The sequence below is a fragment of the Sciurus carolinensis genome, chromosome 5 (assembly GCF_902686445.1).
Source record: "Sciurus carolinensis chromosome 5, mSciCar1.2, whole genome shotgun sequence".
NCBI lineage: Eukaryota > Metazoa > Chordata > Mammalia > Rodentia > Sciuridae > Sciurus > Sciurus carolinensis.
The window spans coordinates 43,618,784-43,636,735 of NC_062217.1; the positions used below are offsets into that span (position 1 = coordinate 43,618,784).

General features: G+C 43.8%; 1 protein-coding gene across 1 annotated transcript; it reads right to left on the reverse strand.

The window, feature by feature from the left end:
- Positions 1 to 6,400: 6,400 nt before the first annotated feature.
- Positions 6,401 to 7,813, reverse strand: LOC124985570 (putative sperm motility kinase W). Its single transcript, XM_047554302.1, has one exon. The coding sequence runs from the start codon at positions 7,811 to 7,813 to the stop codon at positions 6,401 to 6,403; it is 1,413 nt and encodes a 470-aa protein (XP_047410258.1).
- Between the last annotated feature and the right edge of the window lie 10,139 nt (positions 7,814 to 17,952).

Consider the following 17,952-nt stretch of genomic DNA (forward strand, 5'->3'; position numbering starts at 1 on the left):
TACCTTTCCTCCCATGCCAGCTTGTGTATTTCTTCTCTTCATGTTTCTGCTAACTAACACTACTAATATCTCTCACAGTGCTGGATTCTGATGTGCATTCCTACTTTCCTACCAGTCCCAGTTTCTGTTGCAGATACAGAATTGCCAGTGCTATTATCAAGAAACAGAAGAGGCTTTGGCATTGCAGCAGCCGTGATCACTGCCATTGCAGTCTCTGCAGTAGCAGCAATGACACAACCATACAGTAACAACGATCATTTGGCCGAAAATACAGCTGCGGCCTTACAGACCATAGAGACTCTGAACCAACATCTAACAGCAGGTTTACTTCTTGCAAATTGGAGAATGGACTTGCTACAACAACAAGTGGATACCTTGCAAGAACTTTTGGGACTGGGATGTATTTACTTTTTAAGAGCTGTTTGTGTTATCCGTATTGTATTTCAGCACCGCGGCTGGGTTACCTAGAAAAATTGTCGGTCTATTTTGTTAATGTTTATAGATTTGTCAAACAGTGGGCAGGCTTAGGAGCTAGGATAGTATTCCTCTGCCTTGGCCTCCTTCTCTCCATTTGTTTTGGCATGCATCTACGAGCTAGCCGATAGAAAGATCAAATTATCTTCCATCAGGCCATGACCGCCCTAAAGGCCGACAGCCCCCCATTAGTGTGGCTCTTGATGCTGGATCGGTAGTCAGAGACGGGTAATGAAGAAGGTGGCTATGTACCGACCTAAGACAGGAGCTGCAGCATGCTCTGCAGACTCTGATGACGGGTAAGGACATATGCTGACCACTCAACCTAAGACAGACACGGTCCCGAGCCTTAGTTTAATAATAAAGAAGGGGGATCTGTCGGGGTTTCCGGAGCCTCGGGCATAGTCAAGATGGCGCCTGGCGCTGGGCCAAAAGCGGCTAGCTATACAGTAAACAACCAGCAAATTCTGATGAGTGGCTAATTGATTAGAGCATGCCTCCCTCGCGTAACTGTTCTATGCCTGCAGCTGTCCGCGCGTTTACCTCGTGTACTCTCCCCTGATTGGTTGAAGTGTATATAAGCTTGGCGTCTTCCTGGGGGAGGGGGTTATGCAGAAGAGAGTGCAAGAGAGAGGTGGAAGGCGGTCGCAGAAGCGGATGAAAGCAGGAGAGTGCAGAAACGGCCGAAGCAGGCGAGAGCAGAGTGAGAGAAGGAGAGGAACGGCTAAGTAAGAGGGAGAGAGGAGAGCGCAGGAGGGGGAAAGTGAGAGAGAGAGAGTAAAAGAGAGAGGGACAGAAAGGAAGGAAAGGAAGGAAGAAAGACCGTGCACAATAAACTTCTGAAGCTTCAGACGTATGTCGTGTCTTTCTGCGGCCAGAAAGGGACGCGGTGGGACGCGATAGGGGATGAGCCCTGTGCTGCTGCTGCTACACAAACACCAAAGACAGAGGTCAGTGTGACATTAGTATTGGAAACACCAAAGTATAGTATGGTAAGTGCTAATTTAACACAAAATCCCCTGTGTGTGTGTGTGTGTGTGTGTGTGTGTGTGTGTGAGAGAGAGAGAGAGAGAGAGAGAGAGAGAGAGAAGCACTGGAGATTGAGCCCAAGGGTCCTCCACCGCTGAGCTGCATCCCCAGTCTGTTTCATTATTATTATTGTTTAATTTTAGTCTGAGACAGTGGCTCCCTATTTTGCTATGGATGCCTTTCAGACTGTGATCCTCTTGCCTCTGCTTGCCAATTCTTTGGGATTATAGGCAACATGCCAGGACAAAATCTGCCTCTTAAATTTTTGTAACAGGACGTATCATGCTGTTCCCTTTCATAATTGCTTTAAGGAAAACTTCTATGATCAAGTTGCACTTCCTACTAGGAGTCTCAATGTAGGCTAACAGGCAAAGAGGTAACCGAGAAAAGAAAGGGAAAGAAAGAGAAAGAGGCAGACGTGGAGAGGGGGAGAGAGCAAAGAGCAAGACTAGAATCACAAGGTTCAAACTACCCATGAATGTTAAAAAGAAGATTAGTCTTTGAAATTCAGTTATTGCTTGCAGAGACACAGGATGAAATCAAGAGTTTGTAAAGTGGTTTCTGAAATCTCATTGGTTTTAGGAAGCAAATATAGCCAGTCACCTCAAAGAGCAATGGAGACATTAGCCAGACTTACATTTCCCTCCTGCCCAAAGCAGCATAGCTCTACCAAGTATGTCTCCCAAACAATGACCTTCCCACACTTTTTCAAAGTTGATTAAAGTTGTTACCTATCTTCTCAAACATACTTCATAGGATGGAAAAGACGAATGAATCATGAACTATCAGAGCTGGGTTAAATCTACCAGGCTATAATAGCAACTCTACCCAGTGAAATTCTCTCAGTATAGCAACCATTTCTTATTCAACCTGGCACTGTGGTGGACTAAGTACTCAATAAATATCTTAGAAAGAAACTGAATCCTATTGCATTTAGTATGTCATTAAAGGGCCATCCAATGTGGGGAGAAAGGTACACTCACACATTGTTGGTGGGACTGCAGATTGGTGCAACCACTTTGGAAAGCAGTAAGGAGATGCCTAAGAAAACTTGGAATGGACCTACCATTTGACCCAGCTCTCCCACTCCCTGGTTTATACCCAAAGGACTTAAAATCAGCATGGTACAGTGATGCAGTCACATCAATGTTTTCCCAGCTCAATTAACAATAGCAAAACTATGGAACCAACCTAGATGCCCTTCAACAGATGATTGGATAAAGAAAATGTGGTACATATACACATGGAATAGAACTCAGCCTTAAAGACGATTAAAATTAGGGCATTTCCAGGTAAATGGATGGAACTGAACAATATCATGCAAAATGAAATAAGTTAATCCCAAAATACCAAAGGTGGAATGTTTTCTCTGATAAGCACATGGTCATCCATAGGAGGGGGTAGGTAGGGAAGAATGAAGGAACCTTAGATATTATAGAAGGGAGTGAGGGGAGGTGTGATTCAAGTGGGAATGAGGAGAGTAGATTGAGACAGACATTATTACCCTATATACATGTATGAAAAGAATTTTAAAAAAATAGCAATAGTAACAAAAACAACATGGTATTGGCACCAAAATAGAAAGGTAGATCAATGGTACAGAATAGAGGACACAGACACAAAAATAAATAAAATTTTCTCATACTAGACAAAAGTGCCAAAAATATGCAATGGAGAAAAGATAGCCTCTTCAACAAATGGTGCTGGGAAAACTGGAAATCCATATGCAACAGAATGAAAATAAACACCTATCTCTCACCCTGCACAAAAGTCAACTCACAATGGATCAAGGACCTTGAAATCAGACCAGAGACCCTGCATCTTATGGAAGAAAAAGTAGGTCCAAATCTTCAACTTGTTGGCTTAGGATCAGACTTCCTTAACAGGACTCCCATAGCACAAGAAATAAGAGCAAGAATCAACAACTGGGATAGATTCAAACTAAATAGCTTTTTTTCAGCAAAGGAAACTATCAGCAATGCAAAGAGAGAGCCTACAGAGTGGGAGAATATCTTTGCCACTCATATTTCAGATAGAGCACTAATTTCCAGAATATATAAAGAACTCAAAAAAACTCTACACAAAGAATACAAATAACCCAATCAACAAATGGACTAAGGAAATGAACAGACACTTCACAGAAGAAGATCAACAGATATATGAAAAAATGTTCAACATCTTTAGTAATAAGAGAAATGCAAATCAAAACTACCCTAAGATTCCATCTCACCCCAATTAGAATGGCGATTATCAAGAATACAAGCAACAATAGGTGTTGGAGAGGATGTGGAGAAAAAGGTACTCTCATACATTGCTGGTGGGGCTGCAAATTAGTGCAGCCACTCTGGAAAGCAGTGTAGAGATTCCTTAGAAAACTTGGAATGGAACCACCATTTCACCCAGCTATCCCACTCCTTGACCTATATACAGAGGACTTAAAATCAGCATACTACAGTGATGCAGCCACATCAATGTTCATAGGTGCTCAATTCACAATAGCCAGATTGTGGAACCAACCTAGATGCCCTTCAACTGATGACTGGATAAATACACACACACACACACACACACACACACACACACACACACACAATGGAATATTACTCAGCCATAAAGAAGAATAAAATTATGGTATTTGCAGGCAAAAAAAAATAACAGAATGAATCAAACAATATTACCCTATGTAAATTTATGATTACACAAATGGTATGCCTTTACTCCATGTACAAAGAGAGAAACAACATGTATCCCATTTGTTTACAAAGAAAAAAGAATTCAAAAAAAAAGCCAAAGGACAAATGACTCGCTGATAAGCAGATGATGACACATAATGGGAGGTGGGAGGAGGGCAAGAATGGAGGAAGGAGGGACTGTATAGGAGGATAAGATGGGTGGGGGGGGGAGAAAAAAATAACAGAATGAATCAAAAACTATTACCCTATGTAAATGTATGATTACACAAATGGTATGCCTCTACTTTATGTACAAACGGAGAAATAAGATGTATCCAATTTGTTTACAATAAAAATGAATTTTTAAAAATTTATCACTGTAAATAAATAAATAAATAAATAAATGCCTAGAGGGTCATCCAAGAGAGATTACTAGGACACTTAGGAAGATCATCTAGATATGACCCCCAGTTCTATGCACTTACTTCATAATGTAGAAAAGGTCATAATAGGACACTTACTTCTTCTAGGCAGCATTACTGAGCCTATCTCCACCTTGATGCTGAAAGTGACAATTCGGATTTCAGAACTGGTGTCCATACTGACCCAAGCACAATGAGTCTGGATTCCTCCCTACATTGCACTTTAGAATGAGAATAACTGCTGCTCAAAGTGTGCATCTTCATTAACACTAAAATCAAGTGCTCATTAGGTTCAGTCAGTCTTTTTTAAAGGGCTCACTGCACGCTTGATGCTGCACTAGTTAGAAGAAATGCAAAACTGAGTAAAATATGTTCTCTGCCTTTGAAAGCATCACATACTAGTGGTTAAAACAAACGTGAAGCAAAAGCATTTCTATAATGCATTAAGTGCTATAATCATGGTGCTTTGGGAATAGAAAGTACAATGCCTCTTTCTCCTGTGATTTCAAAGCCACTCATGTTTCACCAGTCTTAAAGAATAAATCATAGAGAGAAGTTTCTACTGAGAGAAGACACACAGTGACATTAGCCATAAAAGACATGGCCTGTGATGAACGCCACAGGTAGCCAAATCAGAAGTTCAACCAACCAAGGAGGAAAGGTGAGATCTTGAAAAACTTACAATGTCTCAGGCAACAGGAAGCCACAAAAGCTGGCATGTGTGGTAGGTAGGTTAATCACCCTTCCCACAAAAAGAGTTGTCCAACCTAACCCCAGACCTTAAAGCAAAGAGCAATTCCACATGAGTACATTTTGCTTTTATGGAAATAGATCCATGAGATGGTTTGTCACCTCCACTCCCCAAACCCCATGTGCTACCTTCTCTGTACCTTCAACAGGGACCCTTAGGTGACTTTGGGGGGTGAGGCAGCATGGCAGGTGGTGAGGCACACAGTCCCTGCTGCAGGCAGGCCCACCCTACACCCTGGCCCTCCTGGCCTTACCTGCATCCAGGATGAAGGAGATGACACCATAGGACACTCTGGGTCTCCAATGCCTTCTCAGATGTGATTCCTCCAACAATGGCCACCTACCCTCTCCACAGACCTCAGGGAGGGATTCCTTCTGCCAGGGCCCACTAGGTGTTTCAAACTCAGTCATATCTACACTAGTTCTAGGGCAAAACCTCCATTCAACTGGGTTAAGGGGAGCAAGTCTCCAAGTCACAAGGTCAAAGCAAGTGAGTGCTCATCTACACTGGCTAGAGGAAAGAGACCCTCTACACCAGCTAAGACAACTGAGGTCCCATCTACACTGGCTCAAGGTGATCAAGTCTATCTACACTGAACAGGAGAAGGAGGTACAGGAGTCCAGGCCTGGAGAGGACGCCTGGTGGGCTCCAGCCTCCCCCCATTTATTTATATCAGTCTTTTTTTTTAATCTTTGGAACATCAACTTGACTATGCCATTTGAGAAAACAAATTTATTAAGAAACATCTCTGCCCTCCCAGGAGCATGGGAGGAAGGACAGAGAAGAGCAGGGCAGAGAAGTATCCCAGGGAAAACAGTCTCATCTGATGTCTCTCCCAGGTGGGGGCAGGAGAGACAGACACCCGATGTCCAGGTAGATCCAGATGTGCTCCTGACTGGACCCCAAGTGGAGAAGCCTGAGCCAGTGAGCACACTCAGTCCTGCAGCTGTTTCAGTCCCTGTGACCAATGTCCACATAGTGACAACAGCATCCACGGAGCAAAGGGTCCTCTGGCTGGCTGTGTGTTCGTTTGGTCCGTCTGAGGTCTGAATTTAGATGGGAACCACCCGGTTTCCAAACTTAGCAGGTCTCTGGTCTCCCTGCGTCTCGGCCTCGTCTTCGCTAACACAGGAGGGTATGCAAGAGCACAGTTGGCGGAGGCAGGCGGCGATCCTCTGCCTCACCCGCTTCCAGCGCTTCCTGTGGCCCTGGGGATGGGCTGTGGTGGCATCTTGGGAGACATGGCTGTCGGCTGATATGCAGGGTCCGGGTTTGTCGCACACAGAGTCAGGCTGGGAGGCTAGGCTGGGAGTGGGGGTCTTGTCATGCAGGAAGCGGAGTCTAATGGCAGGCACGCTGGAGCTTCTCTCAACCTTCTGCCCTGACTCTTCGGCCTCCTCAGGTGGCTGAGGTTCACAGGGCAAGGGGGAGGTGTGTAGGGCAGGCTCACTCGCCCTCCTCTTTGGGAGGGCAGGGGACACGGAAGGATCCCTGGGGCACGGCTGAGGCACCACCCTGCGCCTCACAGGCTTCATGCAGCCTGTCCCCTGGCTTATCTGCTGCTGCACTAGGAGATACGCAGCCATGGCATCGTCAAACCTCCTCTTGGATAGAGACACCCAGGTAGTGTATGGGTCGAAGCCCATGTCAAAGAGGACCGTCAGTACTGTGGGGTCTGAGAGGCTGGGGAGGGGCTCGTCATGGGAAGATGAGTTCTCCTCACCCTGATTCAGCCAGGGGTCCTCCAAGATGTCCCCTATCAAGAGCCTGCTTTCAGGGTCCTCTGCCAGGATTTTCTTGACCAGTTCTTGTGCTTCAGCAGACACGTGCAGGGGAAATTCCAACTCTGGGTACAAGATCCTAAGCAGACGGTTCCCAGTCAACATAAAATACAAAATGATACCCAGTTTCCAGACGTCCTCTGCAGGGCCCTCCAGAGGGCCCCAGGACTTGTTCTGCTGCTGCCCAGGCTTGACAACGGTGCTTAAGCCAAAGTCGATGAGTCGGATGTCTCCCCTGGCATCCAGCACAATGTTCTCGGGCTTCAGGTCTCCATGCACGATGCACATCTTGTGGCAGTAGCACACTGCACACGTGATCTGCCTAAATAGTCTCCTGGCCTCCTCTTCCTCCTGCATGCCCCCATCCGGGATGAAGTCAAATAGCGATCCCCTGCCTCCATGCTCCATCACCAGGTAGACATGTTGGTCGGTTTCAATAACCTGTAAGAGCTGGATCACATTCGGGTGGTTCAGGGTCATCAATGCCCGTTTCTCAGAGCGGGCCAAACTCTTCCACATTCTCTTTTCCAGGACTTTCACCGCCACTTCTGCCCCAGTGAGCAGATGGCGGGCGAGGATCACCTGACTAAATGCCCCATGCCCAATGGCCCTCAAGACCTGGTAACGGTCTGTGAAGGCCTCCTCCTGCACCACTACACTAGTCTCTCTACTCTCCCTAGCCATCCTAAGCAGGAACACCCACTAAGGAAGCTAGCTAAAAAAAAAATAACAAACCAAAACAACAAACCAAAAGCAAAAAACAAAACAAAACAAAACAAAAAACCCAAATCAAAGAACCAATCACCAAAGTCCACAGCCACCAACCACCAACCGCCAACCACCAAACGCGCTAACTATCTGGGAGTCCGACAGGTCACCACCAAGAGCTTCCTGTACTTATGGACAAAGACCCAGCTGCAGCCACTCAGTTATATACCCAGTGTTGGACATTCCCTCACAATGGCTCCTTGTGAGGTCAGAGCAAGAAATGGCCCTGTCACATCTGTCATCACCCCCACTGGCCATCTCCCATTATACCTACAGTACCTCTTCCATGGTCACAATAGTAAGAAGAGAATCCAGAGCTTTTCAATTCAACAGGTTATGGAAACTGATAGTATTTCTTAAAAATTAAAATTTGTGTAGTACTTCTATATACTTTTTATTTCAAGTCTAGATGTCTGTAACAACTTTGCCTTTCAAAGACCTCAGTGTAACTACACTCAAGGTATTCGACTTCTTTATTTCCAACACTGAAATAATGGCTGTCAAAAGGATCGTAGCACCTCACTCACATCGTGATAATATGATAATGTCCTGTTCCCTAAGACACTCTATACACAGTATGCACACCTACGGGGTTGAGAGCAGGAAAGGGTTCATCATAATCCCCTTAAGGTACTCATCAGATCTCTCATTAGAAACCTCAGAGGCACAAAACATGGTAGTTTGAAATACTCAAAGTGATAAAGGACAAAACCTAAAAGCCAAGAATCCTAGAAGCAGTAAGAAAGTATTCTTCCCCCAGGGGGAAGAAATGGAAGAATTCCCAGATGAATTGGCCCCTCCATGCTTCTGTAAGCAAATGCCTTAGACTGGCAAGATCAAGGAAAAAGCACTTTGGTGTTGTGTCCTCACATGATGGAAGGGCAGAATGGTGGAACACATTCCCTCAAGAACCCCTTCCCCTGTGCCCTGTTTCTTTGTTTCCTTGTCTTTTTTTTTTTTTTTTCCATTTTGTTATATACTGGCAATCAACCCATCAGCCCAGAGTCTCTCACACTTTAAGCCATTGCTCTGCCACTGAGATACATCCCCAGGCTTTCTATTGTGAGAAAAGTTCTTGCTAAGTTGCTCAAACTGGGCTTCAACATGGGATCCCCACTGCCTCCAGGTCCCAAGTAGACAGGCTCACAGCCTCTTGTGCTTGAAAAAAGAGGTGTTCCCCAAAGGCTGTTGTGTTAAGGAATATTTAAAGGTGAAATGACTGGATTGCGAGAGCTTTGCCTCTCACACCCTACTCGTGTCAATAGACGAAATGGGTGTTAACTGTAGACACACAGAACATGACTGAACAGGGGATCTCTAGATTAATGCCCTGAAAGGATGCTTCCTCCCTGTGTCTCCTTCCCTTTCTGCTCCATTGTTGCCATGAAGGGAGCAGCTTTCCATTGCTTGTCCCTTGTCCCATGATGTTCTGCCCCATGTTGGGTCCATAGCAATGTTTTCAGTCATCTATGGACACAGATCTATGAAATCCTGAAGTCCAGTTTTCATCCCTACATTGTTCTTGTTGGGTTGGGTGGTTACATTGCCAAATAGAACTAATTGAAATAGAAATTGGTACTGAGAAGTGGGGTCATTGCTATGATTAAATGTACCACATCCATCAGAAATCCTTAAAGCTGATTTGCACCAGGAATACTCAACAGTTTAGAGATGTCAGCCTGAAAAGTTTTGGAATGTAGAAAGTGGAGATTAATGAGCTGTTGTGGGAGGAGTCAAAAGGAATACCAACAGGAATGCTGAACATGCTAATGAAGTGTTGATGGAAAGGAAGTCTCTATGTGACATTGGTCACTTCCATTGTTTTCTGTCAAAGAACGCAATTCCATTTTGCCCATTTGCTGAGACTCTGTTTTAGGCTAAATTTTAAAGCAAGGGACTCATTAATTGGGGGGAGGAAATTTCAAGACAGCACACTATTCAGTTACTGGCATGGATATTGCTGGCAGCATTTAGTCCAATTTACTGTGAGAATGGGCAGTAACAAACTGATCTAAAGGATTTTCAAAACTTGCAGTTTGGACAGAAATGCATATGCGATGCTGAGGCTAAGGAAGATGTGCTTGTGGAAGAGATTATAGATCCTAAAGAGATGCGAGGTTCTTTGCACAAACACAATAGGGAAGATACCTTGAGTGTATCTCAGGAATTTGCAAGACCATACCCACTGAGGGTGGCTCCAAGGTACAGAGGAGACTCTTTCAGATTGTGGGAACCTCTGCCAACTGAAAGGACACCTACAATGTTGTTTCACCCTTAGAGGCCACATTCTTCTTGATTTCACACAATGCATACACTTGTTACCTTCCTGACATCAGGAAACCAAGGGAGATTGGATGCAGATACATATGTGCAGCATTCTCCATGTTACTGACAAGCTGCTATATGTTCACATCAGACTGGTTTCTCTTTCTTATGTAAAAGGCCCTCATGGGAACCATAAGGAAATACCTGGGGAATAACCCTGAAATTAAAGGGATCTCAATTCAAACTTTCACTACACAAATCAACTAGATAGGAGAGAAGATAATCATAGAAGGAAAAAAGACACAGTGAACCAAAAGCTCAACCTGTTCTCCTTATAAGGACACGTGCTGGCCAGTAAGCCAGCTGCCCATCCTGTTCTTCTCATAACTTCACAAGTCACAGTGAAACAGCTCCCCACCCTGCCCTCCTTATAAGGACACAAGTGCTATTGAACCAGAACCCACTCTGTTCTCTCTTTGAGGACAAATTCAAAAGTACCAACATCTCACCCTTTCTCTCTTTAAGGAAGCAACTAACACTGAACAAAAAGCTCTTCCTATTCCTTTAGAACCCAATTTTAGGGTAATTACATCATAATAGTGCCATTTCTGGAAAAAAATCTCTTTTTCTTAGGTATGGAGTTTTGCAGGGATATAATTCAACTCATATCATTATCTGTTCTTTTTTTCTAAGAGTTTTTATTCATAGATGTTGACTTTGCTGCATAACTTTTCTATGCTTGTCAATGAAATGATTATACAGGGATTTTCATGTCGATTTCATGATGGACTTTGGACACTCGATTTTGGGTTTCTTCCATTGCTTTATTTTTGCTTAATGATCTGATAATACCTGCCTCATAAAATAAGTTGTGAATAGTTCTCTGCTCTTCTACCACCCAGAAATAATTGCATACAATTTCATCAATTCTTCTTTAATTGTGAGGTAGAATTCTCTAGTAATATAATTTATTTCCAAAAATCCCTTTGGAGATTTTCAAATGAGGAACATAACTTTCTAAGATCATTCCACACTGAAAGGTTGATGTTCTTGTGGTAGTCCCCAATATTCCAGAAATTGGTTTATCTCATCTCAATTGTAGTTTGTGTTCTGTTGTTCAGTTATACTACTCCATTTTCTTTTACACTCATGAAAGTAACAAGGTTTCTCTCCATTGCTAAGGTTGAGCTTGGACACATGATCCATTGCCTCAGAGTCCTGAGCCTATAGACTTACAGCCTCTTGTTTAAAAATGACATGTTCCCCAAAAGCTGCTGTGTTAAAGCACAATATTCAAAGGTAAAATGACTAGATTGTGAGATCTGCACCTAATCAGACCCTACTCCGTTCAATGGACTAACTGATGTTAACTGTGGGCAGGTGGGACGTGACTGGGGGAGGTGGGTCACTGCAGCAGTGCCCTGACAGGGTGCTTATTCCCTGCGTCTTCTTCCCCCCTCTCTCTTCTCATGTTGCCACGAAGGGAGCAGCTTTCTTTTGCTTGGCCCTTGTCCCATGATGCGCTGCTTCAGGGGTACTGAAGAAACCCTGCTCTTGTACGTCTCCAAGCGCCACTTGTCTCTCTCAATGCCATCATGCGCCATATTTTCCATAACATTGATTTGGGGACATGAGTACTTGGTGCTCTGTAAGGTCGTTCTCACCCCTGAAATCCACACACGATGCTGATGACACCAGCTCTCACTCACACAATGCTCGCCATTACATCAGCTCTGATCCACACACTTCACATTTACAACTCTTTTAATTTGCACAATCACCTCACATGGCAAGTGCTGTTCTTTCCAGCATTGTATACAGGAGGAAACTGAGACAAATGGTTAAATAAAATGCACATATTCACATGACCAGTGAATAAAGAATCAGGACTGAAATCGGTGTGCCCTGGACACTGAGGCACTTCCCCTCCCTGCCCCCAGCTCCTCCATGTCTAAACACACAGTCACAGCAGCACTATGACCAGAAGGAGAATGTGGCTTCTCAGGAAACCACTCATGGTACATGTTGCTTTGAAATGTTCAAAAAGACTGGGAAAAAAAATCACCTTTTCCTTTTAAGACAGTGACATGTTGTCCTTATGAAAATAAAAAAACTCTGGTCAATTTGTGTGGTAAACTATTACTCAGTTAAGTCAAGTTCCTTTAACTAGTTTCTTTAACTCTATAGTTCCAAAGAGGAATTCATGCCTGTTGAATAAAGGAAATGCTTTATGGCTTGATTGGGGTATTCACATGACTGTATATATTTGTCAAACTCCATTAAACAATACACTTAAAGGTTACATTTTATGGTATGTAAGTTTTAGTTCAATATAGTTGCTTTCTTTTAAAAGTTCTATATGTGGGTGCTGAAAAAAATCACCGATCACCAGAACCAACCATCTGAACACTCAAACATAGTGTTCCCCTCTTCAAAGTGCTTCTGAGGTAGTGAAACATAGAGGTTTAGTTTTGGTGCATGAACATAAAAACAGCAAGCTTGAGTCTTCTGCCAAGAAGACAGTCTGAATATAACTTTTCTTATATATGTCCCTCTAATGCAAGAGCAAAAAGACTGCTCAAAACAGCAATTAAGGATTTAAAGACATGAAATCTCAAGGACAGAATGGACTGTTTATCAGTAGGGTTCTCTAGAAGAAATGAATCAACAGGAGGTATGATTACAGAAAGGGGATTTATTAGATTGGCTTACAGGACCAGAACCTGGATAGTACACAATGGCCATCTAAAGGCTATAGAACCAGAGGAACCAATATCTGTGCAGTGGAAGAGGCTGACGCCACAAAACTAGAGGGATTAATGATTTTAACCATGTCTGAGACCAAAGTCCTCTGGAAACTCCCTGGAGAATCACAGGCAGGGTCTGCTTGGAACAGTAAAGGGGAAAGAGCCTGACATCCTCAGAGCATCACACCAGCAATCAAGGGCCCTTTCAAGGAGAATGGATCTTGCATCTGCTGCTTCTTTGTTCTTACGACTTTTATTCCAGTCAAGCCTCCAATCTATTGGACTGTGCTATCCCACATGCCAAACATTCCTAAAGTCACCCTCAGTGACACACCCAGAAGCCTCTTAATCTTCAGCATCTCTTAATCCAATCATATTCACCATGACAGAAGGGGAGGAGATATCACCAAGAAAACCCAGGGAGGTGCAAAGCCAGTATCTATGCCTTAACTGAACCTGCCATGTCTGGAGCCAACCTCCCATTGTTGTTGCTTTTCTTCTCTGCAGGGAACTGCTGTGGAGGTGTGGAAACCCAACATGGACCAGCTACCTGGAGGGGCGAGAGGTGGGGGTCTGGCAGGGGGCATCTAGGATCAGTCCTGCCAGTTTGGCCATCTGGGAACTAAAACAGAGACACCATGTCACATGCTCATCAACTTCAGGATAAGGAGAAGAAGACGTGGTTAAGAGAAGGGACCTAAAACTTGAGGACAGTCTTCTCAACAAGGAGAACTCTGTGCAGATCCACACGCCATCATCATGCACAATTGACCCTGGCCACTGAGACCAGCCCCCTGGCATAAGAACTGCCTAAGAAGTGTCAAGTGCCCGGAAGACTGCTTGGGAGATGGTCAGAATACCACTTTCCCTCACTGGCCACCACGAATGACCTTAGCTGAGGAAAGGCATCCATCCAGCTTCCGGAAGAGTTTAGGCTTGCTAGAAATACACAAAAATTACACAGGACAAAATCATAGTAAAAACGTACTCTGTTTTTCTGATATTCAAATTTAACTGAGTGACCTGGATTTCCCTTTGCCAAATGTGGCAACCCTGATAGGACCTGTGCACGACCCACCCCAATTTTTAATACAAAGGCAGGGACCAGGGAAGGTCAGGCAAATGTTGCCAATCTGAGTTCTGACACTGAGGGAAGGCTGCCTGAAAGGACTGAAGGAATCCAGTGGCAATTTACTTGTGCTCTGAGGTGAAAACCACCAGAACCAGGTTTTCATCAGAACGGAGTGACTAACTCTTCAAAGTTACCCCTTTAGCATGATTTCCATCGTAACACCTTCACTTATACGGACTTATCACTTACATGATTTTGATGCCCACACCGCCCTGCAAACTCGGTGCAACACCCAATGTCAAAGCCTCAGAGAGGTCAGGTAACTCGCCCCAGCTGCACTACTGCAAAGTGTCTGAACCCCACTTGACTCATGGGTTTCCTGACTGCTAACCTTCTGCTCTGTGTTCTCACGATGCTCAGGCCAAAGAATCACCTTCACATCCCAGAGACAAGTTCTCAGGGGGAAAGGAGACGTTGAGTCACGGATTTCCTTCTTATGGAAGACTCCTAGGGTCAGGTCAGAAGGAGGGAAGGACAGGGATTGAGATGTGGGAATTAAACCAGGACTGAATCAAGAGGTGAGGGAGAAGGTCTGACACGGGGCTGGGCAGCAGGGCTGGGAGGCCAGAGGATGAACCCTGAGTTTTATATACAAAGTGCTAGACATTTTTAATACATTTCATTATTAATCTACCCCAACTCCTGCTGAGATAGTTTATCATTATTGTACAAGTACCCAACCTGAGTCTCCAGAAATTTAGCAACCTATCACAGGTCATTTTATTGAAGTGATAGTACTTTCTCATTCTGATCCTGCATCACCATAACTCACTATGTCCCAAGAGAAACTGTGTGAAGATTTGAGGCTACAAGGAGGGGAAACCATGGAAAGGGCAAGAGGAAATTCAGTAAAGAGGTGCCTGAGGGTGGAAAAGTGGAAAGTGTTTGCATGTCTTTCATAAAATAAGAGAAGGAGGAGCTTTGGATACCAGGCAGCACCTCCATCCTTGTACCCACTGAAGATGGGGTTGAGGATGGTACCCAAGAGAGGACAGAGAAATGGAAGCATCACTCTTTTTCTTTCCTTTCTTTCTTTTTCTTTCTTTTTTTTATTTTCTTTTGTTTTGTTTTGTTTTTGTTTTTGTTACTGGGGATTGAACTCAGGGGCGCTCAACAACAGAGCCACACTCTCAGTCCTAGTTTGCAATTTATTTAGAGACAGAATCTCACTGGGTTCCTTTGGACCTCACCATTGCTGAGGCTGGCTTTGAATTATCCATGAACCTGTCTCAGCCTCCTGAGATTTCAGGCCTGCACCCCTGCACCTGGGAGCTTCACTTTCTGTGCAGCTGGAGCACTGATCTGATCCTTAAAGTGTCATCTGTTCTGTACAGTAAACTCATGAAATTTTTCAAAATAATTCTAATCCCACTTTACAGAGAATTAGCACCATCATTAAAATAAGATGAACCTCAAGTCAGGCATGGAGGGACATGCCTCTACTCTTGGTTGAGGGACAAGGATCATTTGAGCCCTGGAATTAGGAACCAGTTTGGGCCACATAGTAAGACTCTGTCTAAAAATCAGTTCATATGAATAAAATATTTTAAATCTTATAGTAGCCTGTCTTCTCTGTTGATCATTCTATATTTTTAAAATGGGATTTGATGCTAACTTTTATTTTTAAAGCAAATGCAGGTAACTGTGGCAGATATTCCTGAGGCAGAGGCAAAGAAGTGAGTGTTAGCTTTGGTAATGAGGGTATTATTAGTGAACTGCACATTCTGATGGGACAGTTGAGACAAACATCTAGTGGAACAGGTTGAGGAGAAAAAAGGAGTCATGGATATGAACACAAAAAGCACAGACTTCTTTAAAAGTGCTGCTACACAAAAGAGCAGAGTGGTGAAACTGAAGGTGACTGAGGGACAGGGAGCTGCCTTCCCTCTGCTCATTCATTGATTTCCAATATGAGGAGGTCCAGACATAATGGGTCACGCAGAGGCAGGAGTTCTTGGAGTCTGTGTGCTGCTGAGGATTGAATGTTGGTGTCCCCCAAAAATACCCAGGCTGAAATCCTCACCCCTGAGGTAACAGTATTGGGAGGTGAGGGTCTTTGGAAAGTGATTAGGTCATGAGGGCAGAACCCTCACAGGTGGATTAGTGCCCTTACAGAAGAGGGCCCAGAGGCCTTTGTCCCTTCCATGAGGTGAAGACCCCGGGAGAAGGCAGGAAGCAGACCCTGAGCAGACAAAGGTCATTTAAGGGGTATTCTTCCAAAGATGGCAACCTGCCCCTTTAAGGCTGAGGACAGCAAAATAGACACAACTATGTTATCAAGGATTTTTAGGGATACCCAGCTGCCAGGTAATAAAGTATCCTATTCCAAATCCCCAGAGTGGTGCCTAGAAGTTTCCAGTCATGGCTGGTAACCTGCACTCACCCAGGATTCCAGGAACAGCAAAACCTCACAGACTGATCACTACCATAAGTGGAAGCAGCACTCCATGATGGGAACCAAGGTTCCCCCTCTAAACATGGGAACCATCTCATGGGAATACAGTGACCCCTTCCAGCGATGGTAATGACTTCTCCAGGATGGCAAATAACCAGATGTGAGATAATGATCAATGAGACCAGTTTGACCAACACTGCTGACTATGCGCACCTCTGGTCCCTGCCTCAATTCCTCCTTTATTCAAACCCAAAGCCCTACTAGACAGGGCCATGAACATCACATTGGAGAAAAGACAGCCTCTTCGACAAATACTGCTGAGAACACTGGAAATACATACATAATAAAATGGAATTAGAACCCTATCTCTTCCCTTGCAAAACCACTCAACTCAAAGTGGATCAAGGACCTGGGCATTGGACCAGAGACCCTGCACCTACTAGAAGCAAAAGTAGGCCCAACTCTACAGCATGTCAGCTTAGGAACCAAATCCTCAACAAGACTCCTAATGCACAAGAAGTAAAATAAAAAATCAATAAATGGGATGGATCCACACTAAAACCCTGCCTCACAGCACAGGACACAATCAAGGTGAAGCAGAGCCTACAGAATGGGAGAAAATCTTTGCCACCTGCAACTCAGAGACAGCATTAATCTCCAGGATATATAGAGAACCCAAAAAATGTAGCATTAAAAAAAGAAACCCAATCAAGAAATGGGCTAAGGAACTGAACAGACACTTCACAGAAGAAGAAACACAATTGTTCAACAAATCAATGAAAATATATTAATTAGAGAAATGCAAATTAAAACAACACTGAGATTTCATCTCACTCCACTCAGATGGCAATTATCAAGAATACAGTAACAATGAATATTGGCAAGGATGTGGGTAAAAATGTTCACTGATTCACAGCTGGTGGGACTGCAAGTTAGTGTAACCACTGTGGAAAACAGTGTGGAGATTCCTCAGAAAACTTGGAATGGAACCACCATTTGACCTAGTTTTCCCACTCTTCAGTTTTCACAAAGGACTTAAAATCAGCATTTTATAGTGATGTGTCCACATCAGTGTTACAGCAGCTCAATTCACAGTAGCTAAGCTATGGAACAAAACTAGGTGCCCTTGAACAGAAGAATGGATAAAGAAAATGTGATACATATAATGAGAAATTACACAGTCATAAAGGAGATTAAATTGTGGCATTTGCTTGAAAATGGAGGCTATCATCCTAAGTGAAATAGGCCAATTCCGAAAAAACCAAAGATCAAATGTTCTCTCTGATATGGAGATCCAACACACAATAAGCGGGCAGAGGGAAGAATAGAAATTTATTGTATTGGATAAAGTGGAATGAAGGGAAGAGTATGGGGATGGGAATGGAAAAGACAGTAGAATAAATCAGACGTAACTTCTCTATGTTCAGGTATGAATACATGACAAGGATAACTCCACATCATGTATAACAAAAAGAATGTTAAGTTATGCTCCATGTATGTATAATTTGTCAAGATA

Coding starts and splice junctions, on each gene's coding strand:
- LOC124985570 (XM_047554302.1), bottom strand. CDS start 7,813: ATGGCTAGGGAGAGTAGAGAGACTAGTGTAGTGGTGCAGGAGGAGGCC.